The 18,028-nt window shown below is 39.1% G+C and overlaps 1 protein-coding gene across 2 annotated transcripts in view; it reads left to right on the forward strand.

Annotated features, from left to right (window-relative positions):
• LOC129726150 (serine/threonine-protein phosphatase 4 regulatory subunit 1-like) overlaps positions 1-18,028 on the forward strand; it is a 345,895-nt gene that overhangs the window by 173,655 nt on the left and 154,212 nt on the right. Inside the window, exon 1 of one of the 2 annotated variants that reach the window (XM_055682837.1) lies at positions 11,465-12,459. The exons of the other annotated variant lie outside the window; for it this stretch is intronic. Within the exon in view, the coding sequence (XP_055538812.1) occupies positions 11,543-12,459 (917 nt within the window). The 5' untranslated portion in view covers positions 11,465-11,542. Of the gene's footprint in view, positions 1-11,464; positions 12,460-18,028 lie in introns of those variants that run through there. 2 annotated transcript variants of the gene reach the window in all.

Genomic DNA, 18,028 nt, shown 5'->3' on the forward strand with positions numbered 1-18,028 from the left:
TTATCGCGCAACACAAGAACTAATCGACAAAAAAAACCGATCACGACCGCACTGTGCTGCGAATGCGTCTCTCAGGTAAGCTTCTTGCAACCGGTGTATTTGAATATATGACTGCTCCGAAGATAGATGTGATATATCCTTTCGAGATTCGACTGTCATTGCAAACGATATCAATCAAAGTTTGTGCGCAATCCAGCACAGGATTTTTTTTTCTTTGGTGAAGACGAAGTTGCATTCTTTTCTATCGAATTTAATGAGACAATTTTGCAAGGACTTTAAATTTGGCGAAGGAAATTCGTGGGAAAAGCAAAATCCAGAGAAAGAGAATAATCGAGCGAAAGTTTCAAAATTTCTCTTTCTCGTTGTAGAACTGATATGTTCAGAAACACAGTGGATTGCATGCGAATGTAGCTGAACAAAATATTTCGGTTGAAAAAACTTGTTGAATCGTCGGTAATAAACGATGTCCGATATTAAATAATGAATTCGAAATTATTCCCTATTTGTTGAACAATGTAATGAGGAGTGCATTTTCCACGAACAACCATGCAGCCCCATTAGCTCACAACTATGTTCAGGGATTTTATAATGTTGAAGAAAAAGCTAGTTTTTCTGACCAACCTGAACACCACCGTTTGTATGCATGTATGTGTGGACACCAGCTCCTAACCGGCACAGCCCAATGTGCTTGGCTGTGTGATAAGCTTTTCCAGTGTTTTCCGTGCCTGACGCGTTCTCCCTCTCGTGGTTCCTCGCTAGAGAAACGATTGCATCAATAATAGTACCAACGAAATCGCCACCGCCTGTGCCAGCCTGCCGAGGGTGACTCTCGCGCTCTTCAAAATTTTTCACGCCACTACCACAGTGCTGTACGCTGCTTCTCATACTGTTGTCGGTGGCGGTAACACAGCGTACGGGGGGCTCTGTTCGTGGAAAAACGGGAAAAATTTCTGCTCCGATTTGCGAGATCCTTAGGTATAATCGTTGTTGGCTGACCGACTGCGTGTGCGTTACGAACACGGGCGACGGCGAACGGCTGTGCGGCAACGGCGTTGGCTTCGCTGTAGATTGCAAGGATTCCACTAGGATTTTCAATCGCTCTAACCGGCGTGTGCGTGTTTTTTTTCTCTTCGCTACATTTTTACTGTGGTTTCTTGCACTTATGGACCGTTTTGTTTTTTGAATCTTGTGTGAAAGTGGATGATTATTTGAACGGCGAAAGATTTTTCAATTGGCGAGGTTATCTATTACTAGAAAACTATAGAACTGGCAGCCAAATTGTTGCCATGTTTGAGATGTGAAAAAATGTTATGTGCTTGAAGATACACTGTCAGTGCAGAGCATCGTGAAGCACAGCGACGTGTGGAGAATTGTAAAAAAGGAATATCTAGCATTTTAGCGTCTTCTTTTACGAGTAAGTTGTCATCTTTAGTTGTTTCATTTCGTGTCATCATTCCAACATTTTCAAATTCCCATGCATATATCGTACCGGAAACGAGCTGTCAAAAGTTGACAGTCTGTGTGCTTTTTGGTAGGTTCTACACCCTGATTTGATTACTTTAGAAGGAGCGCCGAGTGCTTTTTAATGTTGTGAGCAGTGAGGCAGTTTGATGTACCCAGGGCTGCCAGCTGACATTTTGCTTATGCCCTAAATGAGAAAAAAGATTGTTTCAAAATACTAGTTATTCCGGTGTATCAACATTGAAACCCGTGCGGAAGAATTACTTTTGTGGTAATAAGTGCAATCATTCTGTCGCGCGGGCAGTCTATCTGCGCACACTGCCCGGTAGCTATCAGGCTCCGCATTAGGCGCTGGCTGACTGCTCGCTGCGCCCTTCCAGTACTCGGTCGTACACATCGTTGTAATATGCAGCGAGCGGCTGCTCGTCTCACTCGCTCTCTGTTTTGAACTAAAACCGACTAACAACCATCAGGATCGATAATTTTCCGTTTATTAACCCCTACCAGTTGAGGGCCCGCTAGGGACGAAAGCTCCCATTCGCGCGGTAGCGGCGGTCGAACCCAAGCGGCGGGTCGGTGGGGTTGACCGTCAGCGTAGACACCGTCGTCGTCCTCCTTGTCCTCACGTCCGCTATCTCGCTCATTCTCTTGTCTTCGCCACCTAAAGGGTGTGTTGTTCTTCTGTACAGCGAAATGCTTCCGTCGAGTGGTTTGGATTGTACGTGCAAAAATATTTCACTCCGGAAACTTTAATCTCTTCTCTGTACTCCTAGAACTGTCTCAAACCTTCGGCACGTTTGTTAGTATTTGTGTGGGTACGTGCGAGCGATGAGTATTTTCCGAGGAGACAAGCGCACTTTAGCGAAATATTACTTGGACGCGTGTATTCGACTCTCCTTTATGTCGCCACAGAAGAGAAATTATCCTTTTGGGTTTGGTCGTCGCAAACGGTGCGAGCTGGAAAATTTCCAATTCTACTTTTTCTGTTGCTCGAAACCCTTTCTGCCTTCTGTGCTGCTTGGACGAGGACGCGCGCACGGTTTTCGTGTGAGTGGAAAATGGACTTTTCATCAAGCTAATTCTGTTTTGCTTTGATCCGCGAGAGGTTAGTCTCCTGCTTTAAGCTAACCAGTCCCCCCGCCCTTAAGGCTACCGAACAAACACAGAAGATAGAGAAAAAAAAGTTCCTCATAACAAAAAAAAAAACCGACAAAAAAGGAAACCCGCCACTTACTCATTTTTCATTTGTGTCACACTTGTGAGGCCTTTTGTGCCACTTTTTGCTTCCCGAAGTAAATTTGGGTGATGAAGAGAAAAAATGCTATGATTTTTTTTTTGTTTGCTTCATTTGGCGCTTTGTTGCGGGTTCATTTCAGCGGTTTTTGATCACGAGCGGGGATCGAACGGTGTGTTGGGGCAGCGCTTGGGCTGGTTTTGAATGGAGGGAAAATTGTTCCGAATTATTTTTCATCATTCGGCTAACTAGCTTCAAAGGGACAAACCGCTGGGTTGGGTTCGTTTTCTGGACTTGGGCTCTGCTAGTTTGGCTTTGCCGATAAGCAAAATATATTAGCAAATTATATTTCTGAAATCGGAAAAAAGTAACATTGAAATGGTGACATTCAAACAACTATTTCTTCAGTAACACAAATCTTGATGTTAGAAATGCAAAAATCTAAATCAAATGATTCTTTAAATGAGCTCAATAATCTTCTGCTAAGCTGTTAACTGTCTGGCTTCTTATGCGTCTTTTATGGAAAGTTGCGTTTGTTTAGTTCCTAATCAGTTTTTGTTATCTTTCAAATATGCTCAAGGTATTTTGTCAAACTTATATAATTAGGTAATGTATCATGATCGGAACAATTCAGACTATTTTCATGGTACGTAGATTTTCATGTCACATTTTCACCATTAACTACGCATGTTATCATAAACAATTAACGTTTATCTAAACAATCCATTTGTCTAGTTTACAAAAATAATAATTTATAGCAAATCCGACGTGAATTAATTCAAATCTATCGTTCAATCTGATCATAGACAAAACAAACAATATCGCACGCTTAGCCTTGGGGCTAATAGCGGTCTCGATCAACTAGATTAGTTGAGAGAATTCGTTATCGATATTGTTTTTGGCACTTTTGCATGTGTAGGATAAGTACAACGATACACCGTGCCCCAGTGCTGAGTCGAGAAAATTTCCAGCTCGAAAAGATCCTCGACTCGATCGGGAATCGAACCCGATATCACAACCGTGTGGGAGAGCTAGCCGACCGACATTAACCACAGAACCACGGGGACCTCATCTGATCATAGAATTTATACCATTATCGGAATAGGGTAAATCATGATCCGATCAAAAAATGTATCATATTCGGGCCATCCATTTTATTTAAAATTCATTTGAATTCATGTTTTTTTATAGGTGGACAATTTAACTGTCTAAAACTAATCTAAACATTCCAAAATGGGCACTCTCAAGGAGAAAAGTGTTTTCTAACAAAAACTTTTCCATGAATTGTACCTACGTAAAATCCATCATTATATCAAGTACAGACAAAGTGAAGCGGTGAAGTCTCAGAAGTAAGCTGTTCCGATCATGATTCTGTTCCAGTCATGAAACAAAACAGACCTTCGCATTTCACCAATCATTCTAACTTTAAAGCAAATGGTTTGCGCAAGAAATGTTCTTACAGGAAATTTAGATGTTATGGAAACATTTTACTAAAAAATATAGAGTATTTTCCGAAAAATTCAACTCGAAAATGGTTTTTTTACCAATAATATTACTTGAAAAAATGTCAATGAACATCGCAAGGAGAATTTGTTTGATCATGGTACATTTTGGGACATTCCCGATCACGATATAACGTTGACAAAGCACACAAAAAAATTACCCAGAAGCTCAAACTAAGAATACTACAAGGTATACTGCCGTTCCAAGCATAACTGTCCCAGCGTACATAAGGTTTATGTAGAACATGGGACAACTATGCTTGGAACGGCAGTATACAGCCCTAGGGTTTTATGAAATGGTGACGTGGGACTAAACACTGTAATTAGGGGATTTTTTGTTACAAAATATACAGAGTCTGCAGACAGAATCAATGTGTTTGCTCAGCGACTGTACGTATTTTTATTTTCAGCTTCCCCTGGAATTCAATTTTTGAAATATATTTAACAACACTCGGAAGAATATCGTCTATATTTGGCGATATTATGCCTGTAGTATTTTTTTGTGTGCAAACAACATGTACTGTCAGGTTTTTTTTACGCGGGGGATACGTACCTCGTAAAAAAACCGCGTTAATCCGAAAATCCGCGTAAAAACCGCGCTAATTCAAAAATCCGCGTAAAAAAACCGCGTAAAAAACACGTTAAGTTAAAAATCCGCGTAAAGTAGTCCAGCAACAAGGGCTTTAGAAAAAACCCGAGACGCTCTAGAACCAGTATTTAAAATTGTTCTCTTTGACGGTCATTCCGGATCTTTCAGAGGACAGAGGGTATTTTTTTCACTAAGTCTTTTACTAGATAAACACTTAAACGTTTCTGGTTCCAAACTCACGTTAATTCAGAAATTTGCGAAATTTTTTTTGAATTAGCGCGGTATTGCATAAAAAAACCGCGTTGATTAAAAAATGCGCGTAAAAAAAACCTCGTTAAAAAATCCGCGTATAAAAAAACCGCGTAAAAAAACCTGACTGTATTTAACAAGGCACAAGCATATCATGCTTGTCGAAGAAGCACCAAGAATTTCTCGTAATGCGTCAAAGTCAGAATTAACTCTATATCCTCAAAAACCAAATCCAATAATACTTACGTTATCATAATGAATGGTTTTGTTTCATTTAACTCTGATTAAATCAAATCTATAATATGGATCTTACTTCCAAAAAAATATGGAAACCCTTACAACAAAGGTTTATTAATTGGCAAACATAAGAAGATATGTTGAACAAAATTATTACCAAGTTCCTACAACTACATTGCCTACAACTACATTCGCTGTATTACGAAGACAACTAATATACGTTTATACTGGTGAAGCTTAGAATAATAATATATCATCTAACAATTTTGAAATGTAAAAAGAGATTTTGAATGAATCTTAGTAAATAAACCAAAAATTCATAATCATTCGCAGGCTCTTACTCTTCTATGAATGTCTATATTTGAGAATTGACTCTTCCGATACTATCCGGTCACGATTAGTAAGTGAATATTGAAGATAAAATTAAATAAATATCCGTTGCAAAAATTTACAATTCTTGTTGAGTAATTTATGGTAATCACATTTATGAGATAAACTTTCAATCACCATCAGCAGCAGCATTGCAGTTTTTCCTCGATTACACACGAATAGAAAAGTACAAACAAAAGTGTACCACTACAGTACGTATAGAAGTATACCGCTGAAATGTACGAATAGAAGAGTACCGCTGCAATCATAGACGAGAGACCTGCGGCTCTTTACTCCACTGGTACTGTTGCTATTACCGGCATATTTTCTTTCAAGATATCAGTTTTTATTAGGTTCTGCAGGCAGGTTTAGAAATTGTTCAAAAATGGGGATTGTTTCAAACTTTTCGGAAAACTTTTACCTTCGAGACATCATATTAGTCTAAGCAACAATAAATTGACCTATTGGGACGGGGAGACTCTGTTTATTTTTATTTCGATATTGATACAGAGAATATCACAGGGAACGGATGGTGTCCATTCACGTCGTCTGTGCTAGGAATGCTCGCATGTAATTGGTTCATTGTTCGCGTAAATTTGTCAATACACAATAAATAAAAATATAAATAAATATACAATATTTCAGATTGTTAGTCCAGCGGCGATTATTTAGTGGAAATGTGGGTTCTGGTTTTTCCACTAAAAAATCGCCGCTAGACTGGCAACCTGAAATGTAGCATTTCTTATGTAAAAGGGGACAATAAATCGATTGGTGATAGTTTCATTTCGTGCAGGGCACGGAAAATAGTCTATTTTACCCCTTTTCACCCTATTTTGCGTATTTTTGGGAATATAGGCCTTTTCCCGTGCCCTGCACAGGATGAAACTATTACCAATCGATTTATTGACCAATTTTACATAAGAAATGCTATATTGCAGGTTGCCAGCTCAGCGGCATTAATTTAGTGGAAATTTGGGTCCGTTTTTTCCCAATGTGCAGTGGTTTGAACCATGGATTAGACAAGAAGAACGAAGTCCTTTTTTATCCATTAGCTTGGCCGATCTTTGTTTTGCAAACGGTTTCTGGTGAACTTTCTGCCGAGATTTTCGTGCAGTTCATGGAACTGTACCCTGTGAATACGCAATATTTCTTGTTTCGATGCCAGTTTGAGCAGAACTTAAACAGAATATACAAAACGAAAAGTACTGGCATAAAGCAGAGAGAGAGAGAGAGAGAGCTTACATATTCACTACACGTCATAAGTTTGGAATCGCTTCACTGAGTATTGCAACACCTAAGTTGAATATTGCAGCACCTCCCAAAAGTTTTGCATCGCCTGGAATAGGCAGATATCTCGTGATATCGACGACCTAGAAAGTTGCGTTCTCAAGCACGCTCGTTAAGAGGGTAAGAGCTGCTGGTAGTGAGCTGTTTAGTACAGGATTTGATTTGACCCTAACTTTTTTACGATTCAGACTTCTAACAGTTGCGGTCTTCAATTAATAAATTACTTTTGGCTGATAGACAGTTTAGTAAAGAGTTCTGCCGCTATGTGGCCCTAATGCGGACACAATGCATCGTATTTCGATCTTAACTTATCTGACAATTCCGACCTCCAAAAAAGTTAAGATCTTCAGCACAGTTTTTAGAACGTCCAGGGTAACGGATTTAGCGACATACATAGATAACATAAGGCTAATAGGAGAAAGCTACCCTTGAGCGTTACGAATTATTGCATATGGGAGCAAGGCGTCGTACACAAATTACGTAACGCATGAAGGGGGGGGGGGTGTTACATAGGGGAGAGGGGGGGGGGGGGGTAGTTGGACCGTTACGTAACTGTGATGTTTGCTCAAAATTGCGAATTTGGAAGGGGGGGCAGATGTCCAGCGTTATGTAATTTTGGGGGGGGGGGTCATATCGAACGTTACTTATCGTTACATAGGGGGGAGGGGGTCTGAAATCTAGGTTTTTAGCGTTACGTAATTTGTGTACGACGCCCAAGTAGAGGTAAGATTAGCATTACGTAACAAAAAATCTCCGGGAAGGCCATGCTTTCACTCCAAAAACTAACATTTTTGTCACATAAAGGGAGAGGCGTTATGTTTTGTTACATAAAGAATGGGGGCGAGTGCTAAAAATTGAGTTGTTGCGTTACGTTATTTATGCACGTCGCCTAGGTGTAATTCTGCCGCTTTGTGGCGTTAGTGAGCACGAATTCGTCGTGTTTTGACGTTAACTTTGTCGTGATTCCGGCTTCCTAAAAGGTTGTGATTCTTTCCAAAGTTGTTCAGAAGGTCACAAATTTTTGGTTGACGCACAGCTTAGTGCAGAATTTTGTTGCTTTGTGGCGCGATTGAGCATGAATTTCGTCGGATTTTGTCCTTAATTTATCTCACGATTTCGATCTCCAAGAAACGTGCGATCTTCGGGATAGGTGTTCAGTTGGTCAAGGGATGGAAAACTGTTTAGTGCAGAATTTTACCGACATGTGGTGATAGTGAGCACACTATTTATCGTATTATTACCTAAATTTATCTCATTATTGCGCTTTCATGCAAAGTTGCGGGTTTCAGTGAAGTTGTTCAGAATTTCCAGAGCTTCTGGTAGGAGAAAAGTTTAGTGTGAAATTTTGCCGCTACGTGCCACTAGTGTGCACACGATTCTTTGTATTTTAACGTGAGCTTCGCCCGTGATTTTTACTTCCTAGAAAGTTGCTGTTTTCGGCAAGTGCCACGGAAAAATCTTTTTCAAGACAACATGTCGCGTGTTCACCACAACTATTTTCATGCCAAGAAATTCAAGTTTTTTTTTTAAAGTTTTGTGAGAGCGTGATTGTATCTCTAAAACTGTGGTCGAAAGAGCTCTGTCCAATCGATTCGGCGAAAAATACCCTAATTTCTTCTAAAATATTTTTCCGCTGAGTTGCAACTTTCTAAATAGGTAAATTCTCGAGATAAATTGTATATATAACACTCAAAATTGAACGCATATTCTGGCACTTTTAAAGGACTCATTCCCAACCAAACTGTCCACAAACCAAAAACCCCAGGTCTCGGCCACTTTCCTAAAGACCGAAGCCTTCTAAGTGATTGAATTCACCAAATAATTTTAGTTGAAAATACCTGTACCTGTAAAACCTGTACACTAGCGTCACGTAGAATTTAAATTCCATACCAAACTGTATACAAACTAGAAGCCCTTGTCTTAAACTTTACTGAAATTCACAACTTTTTAAGTGGTTGGACTTACGAGGTAAATTAGGTTCAAAAAATTCAAAACTATATGCAAACAAGCGCCATATTGCGGCTGAATTCATACCGTGCGCCCGACCACAAGCACTTGACATCCAGAACATCTTTCTTGAAGACCACAACTTTCTAGGCTGTCGGAATCAAGAGATAGAATAACATAAATTCGCCTTTTCTAAGTGATGCTAAACGTTTCGGGGTGTTGCAATCTTACCACTGGGTGTTGCAATACTCAGTGAAGCGATTTCAAACTTATGACGGGTATAGAGTAGTGAGGGGCAAAAGGACGCACGGGGTAAAAGTACGCATTGGCCTTTTCGAAGCATACGAGCAAAATAAACTTAAAAAATGTTGTATGAATTTTCAGTATTATAATGTCAGTTAATCACACGTTTAAATGGGGCGAAGCAATGGAGGAAAATTGTGTGTTTGAGCTGTTTTGATCTAATTTTCTTAGTTATGGGAACTATGATTGACCTATTCGGAAACTAAAGAAACTCGAAAACAACAGATCCCAAAAAAGTCTTGTATAATTGTGGTTTGTAGGGTGAATTTGTTTTACCGGAAATATTTCGATGTTTGTCATAAAACTCAAACCAGTTGGAAAACTCATTGTGGGGCAAAAGTACGCATAAACTGCGGGTCAAAAGTACGCACTAAGTGCCATTACCCGTAATGAAAAAATGTGTTTAATAACGATGTTTTTGTACAGAAAATTACTCAAAAATAACTAGTGATATGCGGATGTGCTCCGAAACTGAGGGATATTATGGTTTCATGATTTTTTAAATGGAATCTTACAACCACAGTTTTGTTGATATGCTTTCAAAATGGTCCTTTCGGAATAGATAGGGGCTTCTAGAAGCCAAAGAAACAATGAAAAATACAAGGTCAAAAAATATTTATTCTCACAACTGGGATGATGTCCACCGATCCCAGACGCCTTTTTGAATTTCAAGATGGCGACTTCCGGTTTCTAGAAAGCAATTTAAGATGGTCGAATACCCTCCAATATGTGTATTTCCGTAATCGAGATGATGTCCAGAGACTTGATAACGACCCCAGACACCATTTTTGATTCCAAAAGGCGACTTCCGGATTCTGGAAAACAACAAAATGTGATCAAATACTAAGTAATATGAGTATTGGAATGATGCTCTGAGACCATTAAATGACCCCAGACGCCATTTTAGGTCCCAAGATGTTGACTTCCGGTTTCTAGGAAACAACCCAGAATGGTCGAGTACCCCCCAATATGTGTATATCTCAAAATCAAATGACGCCCTGAGACCGGAAATCGACTTCAGACGCCATTTTCAAATTCTAGATGGTGACTTCTGGTTCGTCTGGTGTCGTATTCAGGTCTCTTGGTATCATACTCATATGTATTTGGTCAATTTCGGATGTTTTCCAGAAACCGGAAGTCACCATCTTGAATTTAAAAATCGCCTTTGGAGTATATTTCTGGTGTCTGCGCATCATCCCGATCCCTGAAATACTCATATTGGTACTCGGCCATTTTAGGTTGTGTTCCGGAAACCGGAAGTCACCATCTTGGGATTCAAGATGGCGTCTCGTTCAGTTTCGTGAGAATATACGTATTTGCGTAAAAGTGACTCATAATTGTAGCTGACCCATAACTGTGGTGGCACTGTAAGCGTTTTCCCGTTATAGTCGTTAGAGATGCAGAGGTAAACTCAGTCGCTGGTAACAATATTGTAACATTTCCTTCCCTAAACCATCGTAAGGATGTTCCCAGCGCCGTTAGCGATCATCAAAGCGGAAGCTACTAAATTGTTTACGAGCTCAGATCAATCACGGAGGAGCAAATACGAAACGTGCAGTCGTTCATTTCAAACTTGAGCTAAATAGCAGTGCATGGAGATGCTCCACCATGTTGACAAATACTCATCAAAAGCGTTTAACTATGATGTTATTCTCAAAATGTATATGGTTTTTTCTTCATAAAATGAATGATTAAATTTATTCTGTCCAGTACTCAACCGAACAAGTTTTCAAATTTATTTTTTTTTTCTTATGTCTATAAACTATATTAAACTTCACTACTCTGGCAACATTTCAAGTTGTTGTTACGTAACACGTGTTAAACGTCAAGTTACCAGCACGTTTCATCTGTTACACCTTATTTTATTTCAAGAACAAAACCGTGATTCTCTTGTAAAAGCTTGTCAAACTCGTGATAGTCATCGATTGTTTTTGAGTGATATTCGTCGAACACATTTTACTGGGTGTAAGAAAAGTTGACGATTGAGTGGTAAGTTGGAGAATGTTGGAATGATGAATGTTATTTTTTTTCTTAAACTTTTGGTATGTTTTCGGTTTCCTCGACAACAACACTCGTTTTTTTTAATTGTAATAATGAAGCGTGAACAGCTGAACGAGTAATTGGTTTCTCCTTTTATACAAGTTTGCTTAACTTCAAAAATTAATTCAGTATGTTGAATGTTCATTTGTTCAAGCATACTTAGGATTCAGTTCAAGGTAATTTATTGGATAATCGGATAGTCTTGATTTACTCGAATAGCTTAAATGCTCGCCACGATAAACGTTGAGGAATTTCCGTGTTGTTTCAAGGTGATACTGCAAAGACTTTATTCAAACAGTAGCGGTTATTAAGAAGTTGGCCACCATGTCAAACACTGGACTACCGATGCTGCTGCTGGACGATACGGTCAACGAGGACGATGAACAGCTGCAGCAGGAGATGAACGACAACGCGTACGCGGGAATCCTGGCGGCTATCCTGGCCAGCAGCAGGCGCGCCGCCGAAGTGAACCGCTGCAATCAGCTGAACACGATCAACACCAATAAAACGCTCGACTGTAAATTCGACCGGTTGATCTCGGAGGTGGGCGATTTGCGGTGTGCCATCGAGGAGAAGATCGACAGCATCAACCGAAAGATCAAGCAAACCAATCGGTTGTTCCAAGCCAGCCAGGACTACGAGAAGCGCTCCGGAAAGATTTGCGAGCTGGTGCTGATGGGTATTCCCTATCGGCAGGGTGAAAATTTGCGTGAATATTTTGTGAAGATTTGTAGAGTTTTAAGATTTTCGGAGCAAGAGATTCCGCTGGTGTACATCAGAAGACTGCTGAACGGTGGTGCCAGTGGGTCCGGGAGTGAGGCAAAGTTGAAGATTCCTCGCTACAGTCAGGCAATTTTGGATAATTTGAAAATTCGCGCTAACTCAAAGTCGACGGCTTCCTCGAGCCAGAAAACACCGAACGAGTCGATAATTGTGGTGCAGTTTGTGTTCCGAAATGCTAGGCACGAGTTCTACCGGCGTTACTTGGACCATAAGGCGCTAAGCCTGCGTGATATCGGACTCGAAAGTGGATCGAGGATATTTGTGAATGAAAATCTCACTCGCTCCAATTTGGGACTGAAGGCGGAAGCAATGAAAATGAAACGCGAGGGCAAGCTGAAAAACGTTTTCACTGTGAACGGGCAGATCTACGTGCGGCGATCGAACGAACACCGATCGGAACTGGTGACCAGCACCGTTGATCTGCTGCTGATGGACGAGAACAAAATGAAAAGCAACAAGTAATTGCAATTATATCTATTTTATCGCATGTTTTTATATGAGTGGTACATTATTTAGCGTTGTTTTTTGATTTTCGAATCGGTTCATTTTCAGGTATCCCGACTATTATGAATTGAACAATTATCGTTATGTCATTTCATTGTAACTCCCAAAATCTTTTATCGTACTTTTATACCATTCAATACAACCGTGCATTCTAACAAATGCTTCTAGCACCTCATAACATCGAGAAAAAATTCTCACGAATATAAAATTCATAATATATGAATTTAGATTTGTTCCGCCTAGTCGTCGGCTCCCGCTGTTGGCCCCTTTGCTTTCGCCTTTCTTATTTTCTCCTTTCGTCAGGTTCCTAAGCCCTAGCGAACCGACAGAGCGTTGTTTTGGACGTTTTTGTGGTCCCGCTAACGGTAAATTCGAATTTTACTGCCATGTTTCTTTTTTATCGCCTTCCATCGGCGGCGGCGGCGGCTCGGTTATGAGCTTGCCGTTTGCCGTTACACGCAGATTCCGATCCTGTCGAGATTGTTTCACGCTTTACTGCTGCTGTTACAGGTTTGAAATAGAGTATGGTTTATTGAGTTGGTCAGCGCGGCTCTGAAACAAACTGCCAAATTTCGTACTGGAATCTAAAAATTATTTATCTACAATCGCGGATGCGGTTATTGTGCGCTTTTTCACCGTACTTAAAGTTTATTATTTTCTGTGGCACCTAGATCGACCAGTATTCCTTATTCGGTCCCAAATCTGAAATATTAGCCAGATTCCATATATTGAAAACCCCTGTGTTTACGTAGACGCGTCGTTGACGTTTTGTACACAACATGCATACTAAATTAATGCTTGAGACGTTTTGTTACACAGTGGAGCAGAAAATTGTGAATCTTATTACGCTAAATGAAGGCGGAGCTTATTGATTTTAAAGTGCAATAGCAGCTAAACTAAAAGATTTAGATGCTTGGTGTCAAAAACAACCTGTAGAGTGAACCACCAACCACTAGAATTGAGCTAGCTATCATACTTCTTGTGCTAGACCTCGTTAAAGGCAAACAGAGCCGAAAACTGAAAAAATGGGGCACTTAGCTTAAGCTTACGTGTGACGTCACGAAAAGATTTTTTTCCAGTGAGTGCATAATATGCCTAAAGTTGGAGATAATTGACTGGCTTTACTACAAAATTTTGAAAACAAATGGTTATTGATGATTTCTCAAGTAATTTTTATGAAATATTGGTTAACTTGAAGTGTCGAAAGATATCGAAGTCGGACTTATCTGGCTATTTCGGTTGATGAATACAACCAGTCCAGCGCATCTAAGTTTAATTGCTATCAACGTCATTTCAAGAAATAATAATCTGATGTTAATTATTATAATTCTACGGCATCTCTTTATTATCTACATCCTTTCATGCATTTGAAAGCGATAGCGGTTTTAGTACTCTGAATTCGTTTATTGCTAATTGCGCTATGTCATTACACAATTACACTGGTCGACGAAAGCAAAAAAATATTACCCTGAAGCACAAGCAGGTTACCGTTAAAAATATAGTTTTTTTACAACTCGTATGGATTTTGGTATCCTTAGTAAATTCAGAAGCGCGACAAAAGATAATTGCTCGCCGGGTTCGTCACTTTCACGTTTGCTTACGGGAAAACTCATTTAAGTCTCTACAAGTTATCTCTGCTAGGGGCACCAAAATTCACAGAAATGGTTAAAAAGCTCTAATCTTTCATTTTTTGGAGTTTGGGCTTGTGCTAACCAGTATTATGTTTAGGCTCCAACAGTCATAAGTTTTCGTGTAAATAAACAAAACATCAACCATTCCATGCTAATCATTAGATATTCAATTATAAAAATCAAAAATAAATAAAAAATCTTCATATTGATTTCACACCAAATATCCTTCATCATATTTTAAACGCTTCTCCGTAGTACATTCTCATTAAACGCCTTTGGAGTTGATTGCTTTAAAAGAATATTCACAAATATTTAATAGTTAACAATACTTTTTTGACCAAACTTCCTTTGCCAAACGTATTCGACCGGAGCAGAATGCTTTGCTCAACGACACCCAATGACGATTCAGTAATAAGACCATAAGAAAAAGGAAACATGGCAATAATCCTGGAAAAATGAAAATTTACCATTGTGGCGAATCGAAACTTCAATTGAAAACATCAACGTTTCATTGTATGGGCTGAGTAAAATGATTTAGATTTAGCTTATTAATGATCCTTACAGAAAATACATGAAATATAGGTATATTTATTTGAAAGTTACGTTTGAGGTTAAAAAACAGTTGACAATATGCATATTGAAAATTAAATATTGTTTCAACTTTTTACACAGAAGAAACTTATATTAAAAAATATCTTTAAAATATAGCACTTGAAAATGTTTTTTGAGAGTGATATAATCGAACTGTCACTGTATACACTTTTATTTCAATTCAGAAGAATTTTGTTTAGTCTATCTCATTTAACCTAATCTACGTCGAGCGGGGGCCTAGTGTGGTTGGTAACGTCTCCGCCAACCACGCTCGACGCCTGGGTTCGAATCCCACCGCCGACATAGGTGTCGATGGTTGTGAGGTGGCGTGATCCACTCACAACCAACCCAACTGGTCTAGATTCAATCCTAGCCGACACCGGGAGATTTTCTGAGGCGAAAAATCTCTGGGATCACGCCTTCCATCGCATGAGGAAGTAAAGCCGTTGGCGCCGGTCCGTTAATAAACGGGTCGTGAGTTAGGGTCCTGGGTGTGGAGTCGCCTCCCTGGGCGTCGGTGATTGGCCACAACAGTGGCGGAACTAGACCGACGGAAAATAAGCGAGAATAAAAAAAAAAAACCTAATCTACGTCTTTCTGTCAGATCCATACAGACTTGGAAGCGACTGAATCGATCGTCGTGAAAAATTGTATGTAGGGGGTTTATGAGGCCGGGAAAGGTTTTTATGTTAGTTTGAGACCGCTCCTTCCTCTGGAAGGGAGGGCTCTCATACAAATGAAACCCAAAGTTCTGCATAACTCGAGAACTAATCAAGCAACTGGAACCACATTTGGCATGTGGAGGTTTTTGGGAGCAAGAAATATTACTGTGGTAGATCGACACCCCTCCCTGTTCGAACCACAAATATCTGTATTAGGGTAATCGCTTCATTATACATCTCAACAGCCAGGTGCACCTATATTCATCTTATTTCTCTCATTCGTCCAATTTAGCGTCAAATTTTTACAAACTTTTTAAAGTAAACCTATTCGCTTCTTGGTTTTGTCAAGTGATTGAAAGTTTTACGTTGAAAATATGGTACAATTCGACGATGAATTGATCAAAAATGCGCGATGAGATGAATATAGGTACTAAGATGAATATAGGAGCGATAACCCTACTTGAGATTTAATCAAGCAAATGGAACCAAATTTGGTGTGGGGTGGTGAAAAATATTCCTGTGATAGATCGTCACCCCTCCTTCCTATGGAAGGGAGGGCTTCCATATAAATGAAACCAAAATTTCTGCATAACTCTAGAACTAGTCAAGTAAATGGAACTAAATTTGACATGTGGAGGTTATTGGAGGCAAGAAATGTTTCAATGATGATAATGCACTTCTCGCTAGTCTGAAAGGGTTGGGGGTCCATACAAATTTCTGCATATTTCGAGAGCTAATCAAGCGAATAGAACCAAATTTGGCATATGGATGTTTCAAGAAGCAAGAAACACTTTCCATGGTTTGACACCCCTTCTTTCTCTGAAAGGGAGGGCTCCCGATCAGAAAAGCATAACTAAAAAATTACAAAATTCTATCAACGCGAGATACAAATAACATATTTTTATACAATTTTGTATTTCTCCATATAATTTTGATAACAAAATTGAATCTGAATGAGTTATAATAACAAAACCTGAAATGAAGTAGTTCTGAAACAAGCCTAACTAATTTTTCGTTTTTATCAGAACCTGTTGTTTCTAACAATGTTTATTATTATACTGTTCTATATACTATCTTATTTTGTTAGAAAGCTGATACATTAGTAACAAATTTTGATATGTGTTAAATACTAGTAGAATCATTTCTGTTATAATTTCTGTTATTTTAACACCTAACAGGATCAAATTGAAAACACAGCCCGTAAGGTTTTTCCCGTAATAACTAACAGTTTCTGTTACATTTTTGTTTTTTCTTTCTGATCGGGCTCCTATATAAATGAAATCCAAATTTTTGCGTAACTCGAGAACTAATCAAGCAACTGGAACCACATTTGGCATGTGGAGGTTTTTGGGAGCAAGAAATGTTTCTCTAATGGATCGACAACGAGTTTGAATTCACTAAAGTACGAATTTTAATGAAAACTTGATTTTCTCTAAATCTGTGCATGCTAGAAAAAATCTTTCACCATCTTTGGATTCAGAAGACGTTACTCTAAAAGTATAGAGCTTGAAAATTGAAGAGCTAAGTTGAAACCTACCGTGGGAGACTGAGAAAATCAGGTTTCTATGTAAATACGTACTTTGGTGAATTTAAACTGGTTTTTCTCAAAATGCTTGCATGCTAAAATAAATATTTCATCGCGCATTGATTCAAGAGACCTTACTTCAAAAATGTAGAGTTAAAAATTTGAAGAACGGGTTTGTTTTTTGAATTTTTATAAAAATACGTAGTTTTGTGATTTCGAACTGAAATAATTTGGAAACTACAAATTTCACTCTTACATACCATATTTCATCTACCTGACATGATTTGATACATGGAGCAGTTGATACGTATGAAAATTCCCAGTGTTTGGTCAATCTGTTTGAAAAATTTGAAAAAAAACACAGAAATATTTGCGTCTCACAAAAACGGGGAGGGGTCCAGAGGGGTGGCATCTTTACCAAAACTTAGAGCTACTATTCCCTTTGAATAAAATTCCAAGTTTTCCCAAATCGGCCGTTCCAGTGCTGAGAACGAGCATTTTCAAAAAACAAGTTCCGTCCCGGGTCTTTACGGGTTAAAATGACCGAGGTGCGTGCACAGAAGCCCAAAAATCAATCCAGGACCATTTGAAAAACGGATTCTGAAAAACGGTATAAAATGGCCGAATTGCGTATTTCCGGGACCAAACTGATAGCCAGAGGCCAGAAATTGATCTCTGGTTCCTGGCAAAAGTATAAAATGACCGAATTGGGTATTTTCGGAACCAGCATGATGCCTAGAGGCTAGAAATTGACTCCACATTTCATTTTGAATTCTTAGATGACGCAGTCCGCTTTTAAGAAAACGGCACAAAACGACTGAATACCAGCAAATTCGGGTATTTTCATAATCGGGATGATGCATGGAAACTGCCTTATTTAGTTCTATGTCAAACTTGCGGTCGGGGCTTTGCACACAACCCTTTCTTATCATTAAATTTATTCTTATAAACAAAAAGAATCGATATTATTTGATTTGGATGTAGAGAAACAACCAGCAAAATGTATTTTAAATAATCTTTAAAGGTGACATCTCCCCTTTGAATAAATTACCCAATTGTCAGGGATATGTGATTATTTGAGCTAGTTGCACTCATAAAAAAAACTGTTTGAACT

This window comes from Wyeomyia smithii, chromosome 2 (genome assembly GCF_029784165.1).
Source record: "Wyeomyia smithii strain HCP4-BCI-WySm-NY-G18 chromosome 2, ASM2978416v1, whole genome shotgun sequence".
NCBI classification, from domain to species: Eukaryota; Metazoa; Arthropoda; class Insecta; order Diptera; family Culicidae; genus Wyeomyia; species Wyeomyia smithii.